The sequence below is a fragment of the Saimiri boliviensis genome, chromosome 4, assembly GCF_048565385.1.
Source record: "Saimiri boliviensis isolate mSaiBol1 chromosome 4, mSaiBol1.pri, whole genome shotgun sequence".
Lineage (NCBI taxonomy): Eukaryota > Metazoa > Chordata > Mammalia > Primates > Cebidae > Saimiri > Saimiri boliviensis.
The window spans coordinates 38,478,587-38,501,790 of record NC_133452.1 but is presented as its reverse complement, the minus strand read 5'-3'; the positions used below and the strand labels follow the sequence as shown (position 1 = coordinate 38,501,790).

The 23,204-nt window shown below is 36.6% G+C and overlaps 1 protein-coding gene across 3 annotated transcripts in view; it reads left to right on the top strand.

The window, feature by feature from the left end:
• AKAP7 (A-kinase anchoring protein 7) overlaps window positions 1-23,204 on the top strand; it is a 151,138-nt gene that overhangs the window by 65,138 nt on the left and 62,796 nt on the right. For all 3 annotated transcript variants that reach the window (XM_039467892.2, XM_039467894.2, XM_039467893.2), the window contains exons 6-7: window positions 4,006-4,118; window positions 23,049-23,196. In XM_039467892.2, the coding sequence (XP_039323826.2) occupies window positions 4,006-4,118; window positions 23,049-23,196 (261 nt within the window). The remainder of the gene's footprint in view (window positions 1-4,005; window positions 4,119-23,048; window positions 23,197-23,204) is intronic.

Genomic DNA, 23,204 nt, shown 5'->3' with positions numbered 1-23,204 from the left:
GAATTAACCCCTTAATCATTATATAATGACCTTCATTGTCTCTTCTTACAGTTTTTGTCTTGAAATGTATTTTTTCTGATAGAAGCATATACACTCCTGCTCCTTTTTGGTTCCCATTGAGTAGGATTGGTATTAACTCTTCTTTAAATGTTTGGTGGAATTCAGCAGTGAAGGCATGGGATTTCTTTTTCTTTCCTTTTTTCCCCAGTCTGTGTGTATCTTTGTAGGTGAAGTGTGTTTCTTGCAGGCAACAGATTATTGAATCTTGTTTTTTAAAATCCATTCAGCCACTCTGTGTCTTTTTATTGGAGAGTTTAGGCTATTTACATTCAATGTTATTAGCATTAAGTAAGGACTTACTATTGCCATTTGTCATTTGTTTTTGCTTTTGTGGTCTTCTCTTCCTCTTTTCTTCTTGCCTGTTTTTAGTTAGGGTGATATTCTCTTGTGGTATGACTTAACTTCCTGCTTTTTATTCTTTTGTGTATCAGTTGTATATGTTTTGCTTTGAGGTTACCCTGAGGCTTGCAAATATTATCTTATAACTCATTATTTTAAAGTGATGTCAGCTTAACCCTGATTGAATAAACAAGCAAAAAGAAAACTAATAAAAACTTTACACCTTAACTTTGTTCTCCCACTTAACTTTTTGTTGTTTCTCTTATGTCTTGTAGAGATATGTCTTGAAGAGTTGTTGTATTTATTATTTTGATTGGTTCATTGTTTAATATTTCTTCTAAGACAGAACTAATCTATATTACCCCCATTACAGTGTTATAATAGTCCATGTTTTTCTTTGTGCTTATTATTTCTAGTGAGTTTTGTACCTTCAGATGATTTATTATTGCTCATTAATGTCATTTTCTTTCAGATTGAAGAACTATCTTTAGCATGTCTTATAAAACAGGTCTGGTGTTGGTGAAATCCCTCTGCTTTTGTTTCTCTGGGAAAGCCTTTATTTCTCCTTCATGTTTGAATGATATTTTTGTCAGATATGCTATACTAGAGTAAAAGATTTTTCCTTTTAGCATCTTAACTATGTCATCATATTCTCTCCTGGCCTGTGAAGTTTCCACTGAAAAGTCTGCTGCCAGACATGTTGGAGCTCCACACTGTATGTTATTTGCTTGATTTTTCTTGCTGCTTTTAGGATCCTTTCTTTATTCTTGACCTTTGAGTGTTTGCTTATTAAATGCCTTTAGGTAGTCTTCTTTGAATTAAATCTGCATGGTGTTCTATAACCTTCTTATACTTGAATATTGATGTCTTTCTTCAGATTTGGGAAGTTCTCTAGTATTATCCTTTTGAATAAACTTTCTACCCCTTTCTCTTTCTCTATCTCTTCTTAAGGCCAATAACTCTTAGATTTGTCCTTTTGAGACAATTTTCTAGGTCTTGTAGGTGGGCTTCATTGTTTTATGTTCTTTTTTCTTTTGTCTTCTCTGACTATTTTCAAATAGCCTGTCTTCAAGCTCACTAATTCTTTCTTCTGTCTGTTCAGCCCTGCTATTAAGAGATTCTAATACATTCTTCAGCATGTCAGTTGCATTTTTCAACTGCAGAATTTCTGCTTGATTCTTTTTATTTCAATATCTTCATTAAATTTATATGATAAAATTCTGAATAATTCCTATGTGCCAGTTTTCTTGTCTTTAGAATTGACTTAATAGTATTAGCGCTACCTTTGGATAAAAAGCCCACGTGAAAATTTATTTACCCTTGATCTTTGCAAAGCATGATTTTTTTTATGTATATGCGAAATGATTCTGTCCTCCTCTTTGTGCATTCTAGTTCGATGCTTGTGAAATTATAGCACATATTGTTAACATATAGTGCATTTGTTATTATGCCTATTTAATTTTTTAATTTTTTAATTCAAAAGTAATGTATGTTCATTATAACAATTCAAACCATGTATGTATGTATGTATGTGTGTATGTATTTATGTATGTATGTATGTATGACTCTGGTCTCTTCTACCTCTATTCAGTCTCAACCCACATCCCAAGGTATTCTATACTATTTTTCCATGCTAGTAAAAACATAGACAGGCTGTTTTCTTTATTTCTCTCTCTTATATTCCAGAGAACCATGTTATAGATGTAATAACCATGTAAGTTCTCTCTTTTTGCTTAATGGATCATGGCCATCTTCTCGTGTCTGTGTGTGTAGTTCTAATTAATTCCTTTTATTTTCTTCATGATGGCCATATGGTAATTTATCAACCATTTCTTTATTGATGAAAGTTATCTCCAGTTTATGTGAATTCAGATAATGCTTTTATAAATAGCTTTTCATAGAATTTTGTATACCGATGTTTTTATTTCTTTTGTATTTTCCTAAAATTGGAATTGCTAGCTCAAAATGCTTGTGTAGCTTAAATTTTAATAGTTCCTACCCAGATTACTTTCCATCGTGGTTGTGGCAGTTCTCATTCTGCAACACCATCATTTCTTCATGTATTTTCTCTAACTCGGTCTCCTTTGCCCTTGTTCAGGGACTTCAGTTACAGACACATTAGACAACTTGACGTTGTCCCACGGCTCACTGATAATTCTGTTCTCTATTCTTTTTTCTTTACATTTTCTTTTTTTTAGGTGTGTTTTATTTTAGGTTCTATTGCATTGTTTTCAAATTTATCAATATTTTGCTCTGCTGTGTCTTACCTGTTACTTCCATCCAGTTAATTTTTCTCAGAAATTGCTGTTTCCATCTCTCTATAAATTTGATTTGAATTTGGATTTTAATAGTTTCCATGTCTCTACTTGACATTTTGAACCTAGGACATACAGTTGCAATAACTATTTTGATGCCCTATCTACTAATTTTAATCTCTATGTCAGTTCTGAGTCACTTTTGATTAATCGATTTATCTTTTCAAAAATGAGGGCCATATTGACCAGCTAGTTTGCATGCCTAGTAGTTTTTGATTAGATGCCAGGCATTGTAAAGTTTACCTTGTTGGGTGCTGGATTGTTTTGTATTTTTATAAATATCCTTGGGCATTGTTCTGGTACACAATTAAGTTACTTGGAAATAGTTTTTTGTTTGTTTGTTTGTTTTGGGTCTTGCTTCTAAGACTTTTTGGGTGGTACTAGAAGAGTACCAGTCTAGACTTAATTATTCTTTACTACTGAGGCAAGACTATTCTTTTTACCTGATGTCTCATGAATCTTGAAGTTTTCCAGTCTGGCTAATGGGACAGACAGTATTCCTGGCCTCCATCTGGGTTTCTCCTCCTTACACAAGGCCTTGGACACTCAAAGGTATAAGCTGGGACAATCAGAGAGTACTGGACACTCTTCCTGCTAATCCTTTTGAATGTGTTTTTCCCCAGCCCCAGATAGTTTCCTTGCACACATGCGCTGATAAGGAGGACTCAGTAGAGTATTCTGGGGAAACCCTTTGAAGAGCTCTGAAATTTTCTTGGTTCAGGTCTCATGTCTCAAGTACTCTGTCCCTTTCAACTCTTTTCCCTCAACCCAGGGAATGGCTGGTCTCTTATCTGTTTCACCTCCTTACACAAAGCCTTGGATACTCAAGGATAGAAGCTGGAACAGTCAAAGGGCTTACCTTGTTTGTTTATCCTTGTTCAGGGAAGGTTTCTGCTACTTTATCTTGGAAGCAGAAGTTTTAGATATGAAGGGTTTCAGATGAGCTAGTCCTTTTTTATACTTATGGAAACCACTGGGATGTTCAGTGAAAATCAGCATCATGTCAGCCCAACAGTGATTCTGTTTATTAGATAGCCTTTCAAATTATTGTTTTTGTGAGCTTTACCGTAGGTGTGAAATCACCGGACATTTAACTGTCATATAGCATTTGTTATACACATTATGGACTTTTTCTCTCTTTTAAAGAAAGTATCTTAAACAGGTCTATAAAATAATTTTCACTGTAAAATAATTAGTTATTGTTTGAGCTGGTTTTTTTTTTTTTTTTTGCAATTAAAGAACTATGAAAATATTGTAGTAGCACTTCTTTGTTTCTCATTATTTTCTTCAGAGACTGCAAATAGGACATTTCAAGAAAAAGGCATCCGGGCAGGAGAGAGCAGAAGTTTTAAGCCTCATTTGACCTTCATGAAGTTGTCAAAAGCACCGTGGCTCCGCAAGAATGTGAGTGCATGTTCTTATTGCAACCCTGTTTTACCAGGCCACGCCAGCCATGAGCATGGTCAGTAGCATGAGTGAGTGACATTGCTGTGGTCTCTGACACCACTCTTCCTTCTGGGATTTCAAGTCAGGTTGGTTCCAATTTCCAGGGACGCTGAGGATACTCCTGGCCTTCCATGGAGGCTATTTGAGCTTTGCCTTCCTTTGCCACTGTGGCTGTTCTCGCACACTCTGGCCATCATTTATTTCTACCACTGTTGCTGCATTGGCTTCATCCCCTGAAGAGCCTCGAGGTGGTGCCAGAGTTCAGTTTTGCTGCTATCCTTGCTTGTCGTTATTGCATCCTGTTTCTCTCAAAGCTTTCTCCGCTGGCCTGTGTACGCTGGTGCTGCTCACTGCCAACTGGGTTCTTCAAGGTGGGCAAAGCTTTTTTACCCCTCTTCCTGTCACTCTTTAAGGTTTCCAAAAGACCATCTTTCAGTAGTTGCCGCCATTGAGGCGTTGGAACCAGGTGTACCAGGGACTGGGCATGAGGGTAACTAAGGGACCCCCTTTCCTGGAGGTATTTAAAAATACTTATCCCTAAGGGTGGTCAGCAGTGGCACAATCCAAGCGACAGGTCTTTTGACTTCCCCTGTCTCAGGGTGATTTCCTGCCTTTGTAGGCCACCCCTTCTTCCCTCAGAGGTCAGAGCAACTTTTGACTTTCTTTTAGGTTCATGAGCATTTCTCCTAAAATCCTAAGGCCACCCTTCATTGTGTTTCCTATTTCAGCCTAGGGGTTTCCTCATGCAGATTCAGACATCTGATGGCCTGCTCTGATATACCAGAGTTTTAGAGATGGGCATGCAGATTAATAGCCGCTCTCTGCTCTCCATGACCCTTTGCTGCAGTTAAGACTGATTTGCAGCTCTAGAAATGAAGGCCATGTATAGTAGTAAGTAGATTTTTTTGTCTAAATTTGGCACATTTTGTATTTAATGTCTCTGTCCTCAGAAAAGTCTTTTGGGTCTTTTGAATCATGGGTTTGGGTGACTCACCATCTTGTAGTTGAGTTTTCTATAAACTACTGCTGAAAATCTCAAAAAGATATCTTGCATGATTTTTTGGATTACAATGCCACAAATTTAGTAGTATCATATAAGGTATCATTCCAGAATATGTTAGGTAAAGTAATTGGCATAAATGATAGATTTTGGAATCTGGCATGATAAAAATTTATAAAACCTGTAGACTGACAGTTTGAATTCTTACTGGTTATCTTTCTTGTTGTGCTTTCAAATGGATTGTCCTCTTCCAAGTGGTTTCAAACTTAATCACAGAATGACAGTCAGTGGTGAAGGTAATATCTCCATTCCAAAATGTTTCTTTGTCTTTACAGTATTAACTTTGAAATGAGAGCACCCAAGGAATTTTATTTAAAAACTGCTTAAACTACATGTGTCAACATTTCAAGCTGCATTTAAATTATTTATTGCCAGTTAATTTCACAGAAACAATCTTACCCTATAGAAAAGTGACATGAGACTTGGAATGGTTGTGATGTCACTAAGATCACAGTTTTATTAGTTACAGAGCTCTGTCTCTGTACTGGAGAACCCATCCTATCTCATTCTCTCTCACATTCTTCCCTCCCACTGGCCAGCTCTTGTTCGCCCAGAGTCATTTCTATATGTAAGGAGCTCCTGTTCCAAATGATCTTAATTAAGTAAATATGTATTGAATGACTACTGTGTGCCAGACACTGGGTGCTGGGCACAGAGTGGTGATGAACATAGTCACTGCTTGAATGGTACACAAGATCTAAATCAGATCGCATTAGATTAGAATGCTTGATATTTAGATAATAAATTATGATCTTATTTTTCAGAAAGCCAAATAAGAATTTTTTCTTTTAATTTATGGAATGAGTCTATTCCCGTCACTACTATGATGGTCAGTTTGCCTGAAAGTTTGAGGAAGTAGATCTTAGATTTGGGGATTCACAAGTCAGCTGGGGTACCTGTTGAAACTTCAGATTTCCACCCTCTACCCTTAGATTAAAGCTGGACCAAGGACCTAAGCTTTTGATGTTCAGTAAATGCCATCTATGATTCTGATCCAGATGATCTGCAGAGGAGTATACTTGAGACCTGTAGGCTTAAATAAATACCCAACAGTTTCTTGTACAGCAAATCTACTGTAAAGGTTAAAACCTATGAAAAGGTGCCATACATACAAGAGGATTTAATTTATTTACTTTATTATAATTCATGATTTGGCATGTAGATTGTTTAAAAATACATGGTTCCTTAGTCTCATTCTTAATGTTTTTACATTTTCAGCTATCTATTTTCCTCTCTCTTGATGCTAATTTTCTTCTAGATTTTTGTTTTAAATCCATCCATTGATCTAATGGTCACAAGCAGGTGATTATTAAATACAGATGGTCATGGAATGTATTGCTGGCCTTCCATGTTAGATTGATAGTGAAATAAAAGAAGTGGGTGGCGAGGTAGTTTTTTTTTTTTTTTCTCCACTTACGTGTTAGGAGATTGGACTCATTTCACATATTTTATTTTTTATTTAAAAAGTTATTTTAATTATAGAAGTATTATCTGAATATATGCTTACTGTAAACAATTCAAATACATACAGATCTACAGAGTGAAAGTTACAGTTTCTCCCTCATTACCATCCTGCAACCTTCTTTTTCCCAGTATAATGTCTCTCTCTCTAGGTAAACACTGCCAGTAGATTCTTCCAGACCTTTTCCTATGCACAGCAAATATATATGGACACACATACACATACACACATATAGTTTCTTTAAAACAGAAATAAAACTCTTGATATTATTTTGATTTATCATAATTGAAACATTCTTTTCTTGATGAATAATTAGATTGATTTCTGTTTCTTTGCTACCACAAATAATGCTGTTATGAACTTCCTTGTTCGCTTTTCTTTGGGTGGGTTTGCCAGTATTTCAAAGAAGCAATTTTTGAATTGGAATTCTAAGGGCAAAGGGTATTGGACATTATAAACTTTCAGAAACATCTCAAATTGCCTTGTCAAGCAATAGTGCCAACTTACACTCCTGACCATGGTATATGAGAAGAACATTTGTTAGGATAAACTTGCAGTAGAAAGACTATCAGAGGTCATATAAAATAGATATGGCCCTTTGAGCATGAATTATGCAACTGACATTAAAAAATGTAAAAAAAAAAAAAAATCTCATTTTCTTTACGATGTCCTAGCTGCTGATATTATTCTAAAGAATTTAAAAAGAGAAGTTCTTTATGCATAAAGATGTTTACTAATTTAAAAAGAAGTTCTTTATGCATAAAGATGTTTACTGGTGTTATTAATAATAGGGAAATAATAGAAATAACTCCCACAACAAAAAGGAAATATTTAAGTCAATTTGGTAAATTATATAAATGTTGTAAGCAGCTAGTAAAGTAGGTATAAGGATTCTATAACAGCATAAAAGGTAAATAAAACACTCTACAATATATAGTATATAAAATCTATACTATAATTAAAATTGTATAAAAATGGTTTCCTTGGGTTTGCCTTGCCCATACCTTAATGATTTCAATACATTTTAGAGGTAAAAAGTGGCTTCCCACAGTTGTTCTCTTAGCCCATGGTTTTTTGGTAGATCAGTGAATAGAGCTGACCTTAATGTCACTCAGCATATAGTAAATCCCAAATGGTAGGACTTTGGTGAGTGGAATGTAATAAGAAGTGGTGAGGAGCTAGTTAGGTCCCCATGGAAATGCAGGAGTGAGGGGAAGCCATGGGATTCAGAAAACCTGAAGGCTTTCCATTGTCATGGGATTGTTCCTTCAGTTTCAGGTATGGAGGGGTGGTGTAAAGTGAGACTGTCTGGAAGAGAGCTAAATGATACCTCCTGTTAAGATGCCAGGTGCAGGAGCTTACACCTGTAATCCCAGCACTTTGGGAGGCCAAGATAAGCAGATCACAAGATCGAGAGTTTGAGACCAGCCTGGCCAATATGGTGAAACCCCGTTTCTACTAAAAATACAAAAATTAGTCAGGTGTGGTGGCAGGCACCTGTAATCACAGCTACTCAGGAGGCTGAGGCAAGAGAATTGCTTGAACATGGGTGGTGGAAGTTGCAGTGAGCCGAGGTCATGCCCTTGTACTCCAGCCTGGGCAACAGTGTCAGATTCTGTCTCAAATAAAAAAAAAAATGCTGTGTTTTAAAGACTGATGCCAAGTGGTATCCTCCTTATATTTTGATTTGACCGCTAGAAGATAGTCTGGAAATGACTTTGTGTATGATATGGATGCACTCCTAAAGTACTGGTGCTACTGTTGTCAGGGTAGACATGATGATTTTTGGTAAAAAGTGGTGTGCTGTGTAGAGGAATGCTCTAGATTATTATAAAATTTCTGGCTGAGTGTAGTGGCTCACACTTGTAATCCTAGCACTTTGGAAAGCCAAGGTGGGCAGATCACGAGGAGTTTGAGACCATCCTGGCCAACGTGGTGAAACCCAGTCTCTACTGAAATACAAAAAATTAGCCAGGCGTGGTGGCACACACCCGTAGTCCCAGCTACTCAGGAGGCTGAGGTAGGGGAATTACTTGAACCTGGGAGGTGGAAGTTGCGGTGAACCGAGATTGCACCACTGCACTTCAGCCTGATGACAGAGCTGTGTCTAAAATAAAATAAAATAAAATAAAATAAAATAAAATAAAATAAAATAAATCAAATAAAAATAAAATAAAATAAAATAAATTCTGTGATAGTAAGATAGCTGGTTCATTCATTATTGTCAATAGGAGTTGTAATGAGATATTCTGTAGTGATAACCCAATTGAGATTTTTTTCATCATCTAGTCATTGTCATTTTAAAAAATAACCTGAAAAGCTGTTATCCATGTCACCTTAAAAAATTAGATTCAAAGTCAGAGCTATAATCAGTCTGTTTATGAAGGTAAAACATCTCATTGACATTAAAGATGTGGACAGGTGGCTGGTGCAGGGGATGAGTGTTCACTCCTTGGGGGGTTGTACAGATCTAATGTGAGGATTTCCCAGTGGCGTTCAATGTTTGGTGCAGAAATTCCTGGGCTTCCAGGGTCCTGTTCTCTTATGGGCACCTGTTAGCAGGTAATTGCATGTAGTAGCAGTAAGCAAAAGCCCAGTGGGGAACTAAACATTCTATATATTGTATTCAAAATTTTGAAAATACAGAAACTTCTCTCGAATGTCCTGATGTAAAACTTCTTCTGTGACAGCATGGTATTCTGGTTCCCAAGTTAGAGAGCCAAGTTGAGGCTAAGGACAGATTCTGCAAAACATAAGGCTTTTCTTGGCGATTATATATCTTTCTAACACTAGGAGACATTTAGTCAGTGTGTCAGCTTTGCGTATTCTTAGTTTCATGAAATTCTAGTGGGTATATTGTGTAATAAAATATCAAAAGGAGTCATTATCATTGTACTTCGTAATTTTTTCATCAAATGAATGAAGCTTCAGAAAATTGTACTAAATTACTGTCTCTGAAATTGTAACTAAAGTTCAGGTTATTTGTAGTTTTTCAGAATTTAGTTGACATAGCTAGTCTGCGAACTTGTTCAGCTCCATGCTTTTTTTAGTCTATCTTTTTGGACTTGGTTTTCTTATTGAATGACCTTGGGTTTCAGTGATTTAAATGTTGCAAACCTTAGTTGGTTAGAAATACGTGCTAACACTTGGTGGCAGAAGAGGACAAGTTTCAAGTCAAACATCTTAATGCAGATCTAGCATCCTCAAAAAATAAATGTGATCTCCTACTGTATAGATCAGTTGTTTTTAAGCATAAATTATTTTCTGGGCTTCTTAGATATCTTCCCTGATTTATGACTCTAAAATTACTACTGTAGCACTTAAATTCACAAAGATGTTTTGTCAACATGGCACTGTTTTACAGAGTTAGAAAATGAGAGTACTTTAGAATGAAAAAAAAATGATCCTTGAAAACTGTTAGCTACTTTCGCTTAGACTGGTTTGAGTGCAGAATTCAATATGCAGAAAGCAAGGGCTGAAGGGTGATCATTGGACCGTATGATGACGACGTGGAGGGGAATGGAGAAGAGGATACAGGACAGTCATTGGTAGGAATGGAGAAGGACAGTATATGGAGGAAGACTTTGTTCTGATGCTACCATTAAGAGGAAATTCCAGTTCATGAATTGTTTGGTGATTGAGTATATGAACCAAAATGGTAATGAACAGTTTTTCTACTAGGTTGGTTGAATTCAGCCTTACTCTGCATCCTTCCTTAACTGCCAGCCCTTTTCCTCATTCACTACCATTATTTACTCGTATGTATGTATGTATGTATGTATCTGCCTGCCTGCCTGCCTGTCTGCCTGTCTGTCTATCTATCTATCTACATATTTGACTGCTACTCACTTTTGGGGGTCTGCATGACAGTGAACATTTATAAACCAGTTTAAAACTCAGGAGCACCAAGCCTATTCCTTCTTAAAGGAATCCCTGTGGTCAATTTAAAGGAGCATGAGCTTTCCTGTTTTAGCCTTGTTGTTTAGTCCTGAACAAATCACATCACCTCTCTTGATCTCTGTTGACTTATTGTGAAAGGAGAAATCTTAACTCCTATGCTATTCTGAAATGTCTACAAGATAAATACTTGACCAAATTGCTTAATTTGGATTAACGCAGAGATTTTTTTTAACTTCATAGTCTGCGTGGAAGGAACATGACAGAAGGAAGAAAGGTCTTCAAGAACTGATAGGAAGATAGTGGCAATTTAGGTATGAGTCTTTCCACCTGTCCTCCTAGAAGCCACACGGAGCAACAAGGACAATGGGAAAAATATTCTATGCATATCTTTTAAGTACTAGGATCTCACTTGGTTGCCCAGGCCTAGAGTACATGGCATGAACATAGCTCATCGCAGCCTCCCACTCCTGGGCTCAAATGATTCTCCTGCCTCAGCCTCCTGAATCACTGGGACTACAACTGTGTACACCCTGCCTTGCTACTTAAAAAAATGTTTTTTTGATTAGCTGGGCGTGGTGGCACATGCCTGTAATCCCAGCTACTCAGGAGGCTGAGGCAGGAGAATTGCCTGAACCCAGGAGGCGGAGGTTGCGTTGAGCCGAGATCGCGCCATTGCACTCCAGCCTGGGTAACAAGCGAAACTCCATCTCAAAAAAAAAAAAAAAAAAAATTTTTTTTGTTTTGTAGAAACAAGGCCTTGCTACGTTGTCCAGGCTGATCTTGAACTGCTGCCCTCAAATGATCCTTACACTGTGGCCTCCCAAAGTGTTGGGATTACAAATATAAACCATTGCACCCAGCCACATGCTACATCTTTAGTGAAACTGGGAGGTAGAGAAATCCTGTCAATACCAAATTATGTGGAAGGGCTGGTCGTAGAGCCCCTCCTGACCTGGGAGGCAGAATAGGCAAGCTTTCACAGGGCTCTAGATTTTAAAGAATACAGCTTCATTCTAACAAAGGAGAAGAGCAGAGAAGCCCTACCCTGCCACTTCCTTCCTTCATTCCTCAAAGAGGGCATTTGTAGATGCCCTTGGTATTCAGTGAACCTTGATTATTCCAGACAAAACATTAAAAATATCTTTGGTGCAAGATAAAACAGATTGTTTCTGTAACCTATTTTTGAATCTCCCGGTATCAAATGGCTTAATTACTCACAGTTTTTAGTTGTTTTAGAGTCACTTTTCTTATTTCCAAGTACATTAAACAGCAAATCTCTTTGTTTTAATGGCTTTTTAACACTAAAAATTCAGTGAATTCTCATGTGCGATAGAATTGTAATTTCTTCTGAGATACTCTAGATTGCATTACTCAACACTGTCGTCTACTGTGTGTTAAAGAGCACTATTTATAACAGGTGCCTTCACTTATGTTTCTAATGTATTTTTCAGATTTATGCTGTTGTATTGTCTATTTCTGTATATTAAAAAACAAATTTACAATTGTTTAACAATTGGCAATAATATTTACAAAGGTAAACCTGCTTAACTTTCATTTGGAATCTTTCAGTACTTTATATGTCTTTAAAAATTGAGACACAATAAACAGAATGCCAGATTATTTTATGGGAAATTCTAGAAATTGACTAAAGTTAGGATTACAAATGATTCCTGGTTGGTCTTGATTCTGTTAGAGATTTTGACAACTTTGCAAACCTTGAAAGAAATGACTGGTGAACCTAATGTTAAATCTTCAAAGTGGAATGGAGATGTGAAGAAAGTATCTTCAATAGAATTCTCTGAGATTTTTCCTTCTGAACATCTCTCAGGGTTTTATATGAGGCAGGGGTCTGTGATGCAATGGTGGGTTAAGTAAAGTTCATCTAATTCTTTGTGTCAGAACTTCTTAGGATCTCTGAAATGCAGATGCTTATTGTGAATCTCAAAAGAGTTTACAACAACAGAGATTCTTTTTTTTTTTTTTTTTTTTTTTTGCCCATGTTCATGGGTACTCTGGCTCTGCTCCACATTGTCTTTACTTGGGACTGTGGCTGGGCGGCCTCCATCTAGGACTTCTCTGCTCTTCTGGCAGAAAGAAAAGAGAGTTTGGTGACCATGCTGATTCTTACAGCTTTTGCTAAGAAGTGACACACATTTAAAAAAAAAAAAAAAAAAAGAAGTGACACACATCATTTCTGATCGTATTTTATTGGCCAAAGCAAGTCACATGGTCCCTCCCTTCTGAGTGTAACAGAGTAGGATATATAATTTGCTTGCAGGAAGGGACACCACAGGAGGGGCAGTAAATATTTTGAACAGTGTACTCAGCATTGTTTCCCAACCAAATGCGTTTGACCAGCAATTCCTTGTATCACTGACTGTTTTGTAGCTCTAGCATTTGGTAGAACATGGTTTAGGAAATACTGATTTGATAATTCCAGCTTAAATGATTTTTTTTTTTTTTTGTTAAAGATCTAGATTCTGTGGACATTTTTATTTATTCTCTGGCAGTTGCATCTATAGACAAACTTCTGATTTAAGTGAAATTGAAGAATCAGAGTTTTAGGACATATTAAAAGATGCAATATTGAGGTATTCAAGCTAATTAAAATTGCATGTGTTTGCCTTAATAATATTAAATGTAAAAATTCTATCTCAACAATTACCATTAGTTTTGGGAAAAATGTTTTTCTCAGAGAGTCATTTTTAGACATTTTGAAATTTCTATCAGCTGGTAATTAATTTCATTTTCTTAGTCAAGGACAGAATGGAACATTGTGATAATATAGGAAACTGGCAGGCTCCATGGTGGATTGATTATGGGTAAAGACAAAATGAATATATGGTCAAGAAACCTAAGATTTTATTCCAAAATTGTGTTGAGGCAGAACTATTTAACTTGTTTAGTAAGTGACAGTAGTGAATTTTTGACCCACTCAAATGGTCACATAAAAGCAAACAAGCTGGAATTATTTGGAAGGCAGGAAGATTTTCTCTGTCACTGGAAAGACTGGCCAACGAGCTCTTACTAAAATAATTAACTGCATAGTGAAAGAAGGTAAAGGTGTATTTTTCTGGAGATACTCAGATATGAGAGAGAACTAAGATTGCAATCCAAAAACATAACTAGTTTATATCGGAATAATATTTCAATTTCTACATATGAGCTGGTTTATTTTGACCATCAGAATCTTACTCTCTCAAGGAAAGATACCTTATCCCAGCACTTTGGGAGCCTGAGGCAGGCGAATCACCAGGTCGAGAGTTTAAGACCAGCCTGGCCACCATGGCGAAACCCCGGCTCTACTAAAAATACGAAAAATTAGCTGGATATAGTGATGGGCACCTGTAATCCCAGCTACTTGGGAGTCTGAGGCAGGAGAATCGCTTGAACCTGGTAAGCAGAGGTTGCAGTGAGCCAAGATCACACCACTGCACTCCAGCCTGGGCAACAGAGTGAGACTCCGTCACACACAAAAAAAGAAGAATACTAGTTCTTCAAATTACTAAACTAGCTCAGTTATCTTTCAATTAGTTACTCTAGCAAATTGAAACACAAAAAGGTTGTTGGCCTCTTTGCCAGGGCCAAGCCTCGTGTTATCTGTAGTTGAACACCTAACAAAACTTATATCATCTTAGGGACTAGCGATCCTTGGCTACAGAAATTCCAGTGTGGTTCCTACACGAGGTGTTCTGTCTTTGTACTCTACTGATAGCAATATATTTAACTGTTGGCCAGGTTTGTGACACCATTTTGGAGATTTATCTTTAAGGCCTTTTAGTACAACTGTATCTTTATACTGTCCCTAAGCTGAAGACCAGAGTCTGGAACGATTGCTCTTCCTTTCTTGGCTGTTGCCTTCTCCACAGCTGGATTTGGTTATAATAATTTGTTGCATAACTTTGTTTAGAGCAGAACATTTCTTTCACTCGTAATTTCCAGTTTGGTCTCCAGCACTGCTGTGGGATCCTCATCAGCCGTTCATTACCTGGGAGACTGTTCCGTGGGACTCCCTGTAGTGATCTTGCACCTTTAGCAACAGCGCCTCCCTGGTCTTACCCATTCCATGTCTCATGACTTGGTCCCCTTGGATCCCACCTTGCTCTTCACCCTCCCTGACCTACCCTGACAATCAGAAAATGTTAAATTTTGTGCTCTTGGACTTCCAGCCCAAATATCTTTAGAATTTAATTCAGCAGGGTGTGGTCACTGGGGAATAAGCTGAATAGATAGGGAAATCACATCAAACGTACTTCTCAACAGGTGGTAACTTTTCCATCACACATATATCCCTATTGGCAGGTACCTAAGATGTACAAAGTGAGTGTGTGATGAACATGGAAAGGATGGTGTTCTTTGGCTTGCCTAGCTTTCTGGGGTCTGTGTGCACAATGATAGCACCCAGTGGGTATAGTGAAAGGGGAATATGCCAGTGTATGTAATTTTTGCATTTTGTTATCTTAAGATAGCAATTCCTTGTCTTCTGTCAATTTTTTCTTTTCCTACCACACTCACTGCTTATTTTATTAGTCTTCAAGTGCTTCTCAAAATTTGGAAAAGATTCTTTGTTAATTTTTGAAATCTCTAAAAGAAAAGGTTGTGTGGAAATTACTGACTGGTCTGATGCCTTTTTTTAACTGTACTTTTAAAAAATGAATCTAATATTTATAGATACTGGCTGAGTCTGAGTGCATTAGAAAAACTATGCAATCCCTGTAGTTCTATACAGATGTTCCTCAGTTTATAATAGGGTTACATCCTGATAAACTCATCATAAGTTGAAAATATCGTAAGTTAAAATAGCCTAGCCTAGCCTACTTAAATGTTCTTAGATCACTTATATTAACCTACAGTTGGGCAAAATCATCTAACACAAGCCCATTTTATGGTAAAATGTTGCATATCTCATTGATTTATTGAATATTGCACTGAAAGTGAAAAAACAATGGTTGTATTAGTATTCGAAGTACAGTTGATACTGAATGCATGTTGCTTTCACACTTTGTAAAGCTGAAATATCGTATGTGGAATCATCCTAAGTCAGGGTTGATCTGTATTTTAAAGGAAACAAGGGGAAATTTCACAATTAAATGTTTAAGCTTAAAAAGTGGACAGGGTTCCAATTGCATGTTATATATAAAATGATTTTACATAGCCACATGTGTCATATTTAGAAAGTCTTTGTTTACATTTCTTGCTCTATCCAGAGAGAAACATACATTTTAAAATTGGTTTAGAGCTACACGTGATTTTTGGGGATCCCATGTTTAATGACTGTTCCATATTCAGCTATTGTTTTTTCCTATCAAACTCCCTTATATCTGTTATGATGTCGAGGGAACAGTTCCAAACCAAATAAGGTAAAAGGCTTTTGTCATTGAGCACCTTTCTTCCTTGTTCCATTTCATATAGGAGTGTCAGTGTAAATCTCAGTGCCACTATTTCCCATTTCTTTCTTCCTTATTCCATTTCCTAATCTATAGGAATGTCAGTGTAATCACAATGCCAGTATTTCTTTCCAATTTCTTCACCCAGTTCTTGTAACATCTAGTTGATGGAGCCCTTCCTCTGTTAGACAGCAGCATCTTTCAAATGTAGGGTGCAGGGAATACTCCTGGGTAGTTAGGCAGAGTAAGAGGCTGAGTTAGGTTAAGTAAGGTGTCCTATTGAGAATGACATTGGGGGTTAGAATGAGGGGAGAAAAGGGAGAAGGAAGAATGTTGATGGGAAAAGAGCCAGGGAAATCGATTAGTTCATAAGAAAGTGAAAGAAGTAGAAAGTACAGGCACATAGGAGCAGGAGGAGCTGGGAAAATGTTTTAGGTCTTTCTTCTTTAAAGTTACAAGGCTGTGGACGCATTTAAAATATTTTGAGAGTGTACAGTCTCTTCTACACTGTCTAGGGACCGTATTTAACTCTTATTTGAATGTATGTCTGAAATTCTGTCTATAAATAATTAACTGAGGTGAATGGTTCCATATTTTTGTATAAAAGCACAACACATTCTACCATGATATAAGTATGTTGAAATACATAGGCCAGTGTGATGGGGCGAAATAAAGTTAGCATTTTTCTAAGAACTTTTTTCTGAATGATTTTCTATGCACCCACTCTACTGATTTATTGTTAAGGCCCTGAGAATTTTTTTTTTTTTTTTTTTTTTGGAGACAGAGTCTCACTCTTGCCAGGCTGGAGTGCAGTGGCATGTTCTTGGCTTACTGCAACCTCCACCTCCTGGGTTGAAGCGATTCTCCTGCCTCAGCCTCCCGGGTAGCTGGGACTATAGGTACAGGCCACCATGCCCAGCTCATTTTTGTATTTTTAGTAGAGATGGGGTTTTACCGTGTTGGCCCGGATGGTCTCGATCTCTTGACCTCGTGATCTGCCCGCCTCAGCCTCTCAAAGTGCTAGAATTATGGGCATAAGCCACTGCACCCTGCCTGGATCCTGAGAATTTTTTATACCAGTGGCTCACTGGCATTAATTACTTAATGTTAGAAAGTATTGATTAGAAGGAAAAAGCTATTGCGTTGCAAGAGGGAAACATATTAAATTAAGTGTATGTGGGAGATTTTGTTTTATTTTTGGTGTGATGTGTGAAATAAACGGAAGTTGGTAAATTCAGGAGAACATGTACCAAAGAGCAAAACATTAGGAAAACAGATGATAGGAAGGAGGAGGAGGCTGTAGCTTGCTTACATTCGAGTGACCACAAGACTGTTCTGAGCCAAGAACACAGCTGGAGTTTGATGAAAGGGAGTTGACTGCTCAGCTGAGACTAAGCATATAGGAATCGTTCTTGGATGCCTTATTTTTTGAGCCCCTTCTTTGTTTCATTATACTGAGAAAAGCCACATGCAAGTATAACAAACAGTTATGTGGCCAAACAGCATATGGTCTCTCCTGCTGGAAATGAGGAGGAGGACTTGAGAAGAAAGAGGTTGGCTAAGTAGACAAAGAATGAGCTTACATGGGAACGGACTGTGTTGTAAATAAAGGCATCGCAGTGTTCCAGCACTGTGTTTACTGTATTGAGCCTGCAACCTTGAGAACTTCTTGGGTGCCAGTGACCTGTTATTCTCTCTCTGGTTAACATGACCTTAGTCAGTGTAAATGAACCAAATGTTTGTGGACCAAAGCCATGTTTCTTCCTCTGGTTTGTTTGATGCCAGCACCTCCTGGAATGACACGTTAGGACCAGGAAGCAACACAGCATTTTCTCTTGGTGGCTTTTATGACGTGGCTTGTGTTATTAGGAGTCATGTAATCCTCCCTCTGTGACTGCTTTCCTAGCCACTTGATGCCAGCAAGGAGTGTCCAGCACCTCTTAAAGTGTTAGGTTAGGTAAAAGGAGGTGTCAACAGTAGATTTAAGACCTACAGCTCTAGCAACTGTGTTTCTACTTACTACTTGCTGAAAGGTGTAATTTTGTAAATGTTAGTTAAAATACTAGGGTAGAGTTTTTGTTTTTTTCTTTCCATAAAGCCTGAGCATTAAACCAGGCTGGAATGCTAAAAGCAAATTTATAATACAGGAGTTAGGGAGATGGCTTGCCTAAAACAATGTCATGATAAGCATGGTGATGCTTTAGCACAAAATAAAATTAAGAATTGGGAAATATTATTTATGGAAATAAATAGCTGGTCTAGAAAACTTAGACCATCCATACTAGTATTTTACCCAATTATTTGGAATATTAGCATTCTTTTTATAGGCTGGATTATTTGGATAATTTTTTTCTATGTATAAGTAGCATCTATGAATTTTTTCTTATGTCCCTCTCTGAAATTAATTTACTATGACATATCACTTGATTTATTAATATTCATACAATATATTAAGAGCAGATATTTTAGAATGCTAGAGGTTCCCAAAGTAATTTTGACATTGGTTTTGGAAATATGATCATATATATGATTATATCTTAAGAATGATTAATATTCTTAGAATTTTAGTATTTTAAAGTAAATAATGGAGGGTTGAAAATTATTATTGTGCTCTTCTTTTCAATATATTGTGTTCTCTGCTTATTCTGAATCTGTATCCAAGCTCTACCTCTTACTAGCTGTGTCTTTTGGTAAGTGACCTACTTTCTCTGTGATTTAGTTTTCTTATCTGCAGATAATCGTGTTATTGTGATTATTAAATGAGTTCAGAAAAGTTCTTAGAACAGTGGCTTACATAGTAAATGCTTTTTATTTTATATTACTGTAGTATAGATGATAGAAGGCATCATTTTTTTTCACATTGGGCCACAATAATAAAGCACTGTTTACTTTTCTATTTTTCATCACTTCTTACTTTTCCTTCTCTAAACTAACTGACAAGCAGTAGGCAGGGTGCGAGGGCCTCAACAAGGCAGGAAACAGGTGTATTTGACCAGGGGACCAAAGCAGAGCCCAGCCACCTAGACTGACCCAGAACAGCCAGAGAAGACCCTGGTGCTGGACATGATCTAAAATCACTGTGCTCTTCCGGAGCCAGTTGGCTGGTGTGGTAAAGCTCCTCATCTCTTTCCCTCCCTGTCAAGAACAGGCTGGGGTGGAACTGAGTCTCTTCCTGACTCAGAGGAGTTGAGGGAAGGCCGCAGCTGGTGAGGAGGTAACCAAGTGTTCTGTATCAGGAGGATGGTGGAAATAACTTATAAATAACAGCAAAAATGGAGTTAGGCAAAGAGGTGAAGGAGTCATGAAGAACTTTAAGATTTGCTGTGGATAAGCCCCATGCCAATATATAATGTTTTCATAACTTTGAATTGCCAATATGTACATTTTCATTGGGGCAATGGTTACTAAAAGTGATTTCAATTTCTTGACCAATGTAACATTAAACAAATGTAACCTTTTGACACTTAAAAAATAAGTGTAAAAGATTACTATTCTTTAACCAGCTGATGCCCCAAATGAAAAGCAAGTTTGGGTCCTAAATCCCATTCTTAATTTCGGTGTCAAGTCAGTATCATAGGAAATATATATTTCTTTTTTTCTTTCTTTTCTTTTTTTTTTTGAGATAGAATCTTGCTCTGTCACCCAAGTTGGAGTGCAGTGGTGCGACCTCGGCTCACTGAAACCTCCACCTCCTAGTTCAAGCAATTCTCCTGCCCCAGCCTGCTGAGTAGCTGGGACTACAGGAACCGCCCCCACCCCCAGCTAATTTTTGTATTTTTAGTAGGCACAGCGTTTCACCATATTGATCAGGCTGGTCTCGAACTCCTGAGCTTGTGATCTGCCCACCTTGGCCTCCCGAAGTGCTGGGATTACAGGTGTGAGCCACCACGTCTGGCCAGGAAATATGTATTTCTTTTATACCTACTTGTATGTCAGCAGTAAACTATTGGAAAACATAGCAGAGATCCAGGAATGCCAAGCTTACTATCAATAGGACAAATAATTTCTTACATGAAGCCTGTTCAAATAAATCTTGTATGAAATCCATTCATATTTTCCTCATGGAAGTTGTGATTGTTATAACAAGTAATAATAATAAGTTATCTTCTATTACAAAAAAGTTTCAAACCTCTTAATATTAATTTCTATTATTTAGACAAAAAGTTTGTCATAAAAATTAAAGATGAATAAATTTATCTTTTTTATAATAGAGACGGGGTTTTACCATGTTGGCCAGGATGGTCTCGATCTGCTGACCTCATGATCCACCCACCTCAGATTAAATGATTTTCACTTTGAGAATTTGAACTTACATATTTTGTAACTGTCCATCTACTTCCTGTATTAAAAATAGGGTCAGAAGCATAGTAATATAAGTCTGAGTGAGCCTTTTTTGGCACATATTAAATTATGCACATCATTTAGCTAAATGTAAATGATATGGTGAGTGCTTCCTGAGTAAATAATTTCCACTACATATCAGATTGAGCCATCAAATGATTCTAAAAATACTCATCATGCTTTCAGTGGCATTTTCTCTGCATTGTACTGTTCGAATGCCAAGTTACAACTGAGAGTGAAATTCCTGGTTCACAGTACATTGTATCAAAGCTTATCAAGTGTTTTTGAACATCACTGATAATTTTTTCTAAACTGTGATTGAAACTAGGCTAAAGATAAGTTAAAACTTCAGTCATTTCTAATGATTGATTAAGATAGCCTTGAAAACTTTTTTCTGTTTGACGTTTCTTACCACTGATTTATTGTTTCAAAGTCTGATATTCCATACTTAACCTCCTGTTTTCTCTTCTAATATTATGTTACACAATTGCCATTGTCGCTTATATTGGGTACAATTATAAATTAAAAATATACCTTGTCCCTCTTACGTTCAAGGCAAAAATAACCTTCAAAGTACTAGACCATCACCAATCATATTCAGAATTCCAGGGTTGCAACACCAGTAGCGTGATTTGTTAAAGATACCTTACATATTATTCTTCTGCATTGAAATAATCACAACTCTTAGCCTTTATAGGTCAAATTTAACAATTTTCATGCTAGCCTTTGAACCCTCCTAACATTGTATACCTCCATTGATGTCTAAGTGATGGTGCCTTGGGTCTGGCTATGATGAAGGGTCTGGCTATGATGAAGGGTCTGGCCTATGATAAAGGGAAGCAGCAAATAATTTGGGGATGTCCACAACCTGAAAATAATGCCATCACCCAGGCCTTTTTGAACCATCATGCCTTTTTGAACCATAGCTCTCTCTAGAAAATACGAGTTAAGGAATTAATTCTGTTTCACTTGCTAGTAGAAGTTGACTCCTGAAGACTCATGTTGGAAGTCATCTGTGAAATATTCTTGCAAAACAATCGGTGTTTACCTTTTGTGGAAATTAAATTAGTAAACCTAGAAGATTAGAATCAATCTCATGTTTTATTTCTTACTTTAAAAAAATGACATTGAGGTCAGGAGTTCAAGACCAGCCTGGCCATCATGGTGAAACCCCATCTTTTAAAAAAAAAAATGACATTTTGCAAAACTGATGTGAAGATTATAGTGATAGTGGCTAGTCAGTGCTGGCACTGGTTTCTTGAAAATTGAAGGTTCTTATTTATCTGCTATGTTATCACCAGTCTTATCTCTAGTCTAAAGGAATGACTATCTTCAACCCCCACACACCTACACACACACATACAAGCATTTAAAAGACAAGAATGGTTGGTTATTTTCCATTTACTCAGAATGTTTTTATATTTGAAGTCTTATCTTGACTGAAGTTATTACATGAAGTTCACTAATGATAATAATGACTATATGGATGTGTGTTTATATATATATATAATTTATTATATTTCATTGTTTTAAGTACTTTTATAAATTAACTTAGTCACATAACACTTGGAGGTAAGTGGGAGAGATTAGGAGCCCAGTTTTAGACATTGAACAAAAACATATGAACAAAAACTTGTTTAATATAGTATTAAAAATTAAGAGCAACCTAAATGTCCAATAGGAAATAATTGAATGAATAAATTATGAGACTTCCATGCAATGAAGTTCTATGGAGAGAAATAATTGGCACATCTGTATATTATTTACTGACACAGCATATTTACTGAAAATACAAAGCTGGTTATCAAATAGTACTCAGGGAGCAACCACGTTCTATAGAAGAGAAAAAAATATGCTTTGTTTTTGCATAGGAAAAACTAAACACATAAAACTATGGCTATAGCAGTTTGTAGTGATTTAATTTTTTTGTTTTTATCAGTTTTTTCCATTATCTAATTTTCTAAATAAGTTTTTGTCAATGAAAAGAGAAAAAAGTTACCTTCATCTTATGGACTGTAGTTTGAGACTCTGAGGCCAAGTTGCAGGGCCATTGTATAGTATAGGAGAGGCAGAGATATTCTTTCCCGTATTTGGGAAACTACAGAGGTACCAAGGACACCCCACTGTAATTTTTCAACAACCAGCGTTTCTGCTAAGAAGATACACTGAAAATAAAGAGGAGTAGATAGAAAGAACTTGGAAGACCCACTCACCTCCCTACTCCAATTCAAGTAATCTTTAATTGTCTTTCAGATAATTCTAACATAAGGAATTTAAAAATTGCATCTGTCTTATTAGAACATTTTCTGACTATAGAATGTTAAGATCTATCTTACTTTTTAAAGATTTATTTTATTTTTTTCTACCTTACTTTGAAAAAATTCATCCATTTCTCCCTTATTGTTGGGGATGGTTAGTCTTTCCTTGGTATCTCAAGTTTTAACTCAGTATACTTATTTTTTTCGAAGCTTAAAATGTATTAAGTTCAGAAAAACTGCCAAATTTAAACCTAACATTTTTTTATTGATGGTTTTAAAATACAACTCATTCTAAAGGCAGGGAGACTTGAAAAACAACTTTACAACAATTTTGTTGTTGTATATTCATTTTCAAGCGCCTGTAGGCAGTGGTGTACTTTATACCAAAATGTAATAATCAGGTTCTAAGAAAATGATGTAACTATGAATTGGCTGCCTGGGTGAAATGACTGATTGATTGATTTGTTTTTTCATTTCAAGGGAGTGAAAAAAATAGATCCTGATTTATATGAAAAGTTTATCAGTCACAGATTTGGAGAAGAAATATTATATCGCATAGATCTTTGCTCCATGGAGAAGAAAAAACAAAGCAATGGTTATTATCACTGTGAATCTTCCATTGTGATTGGTGAGTGT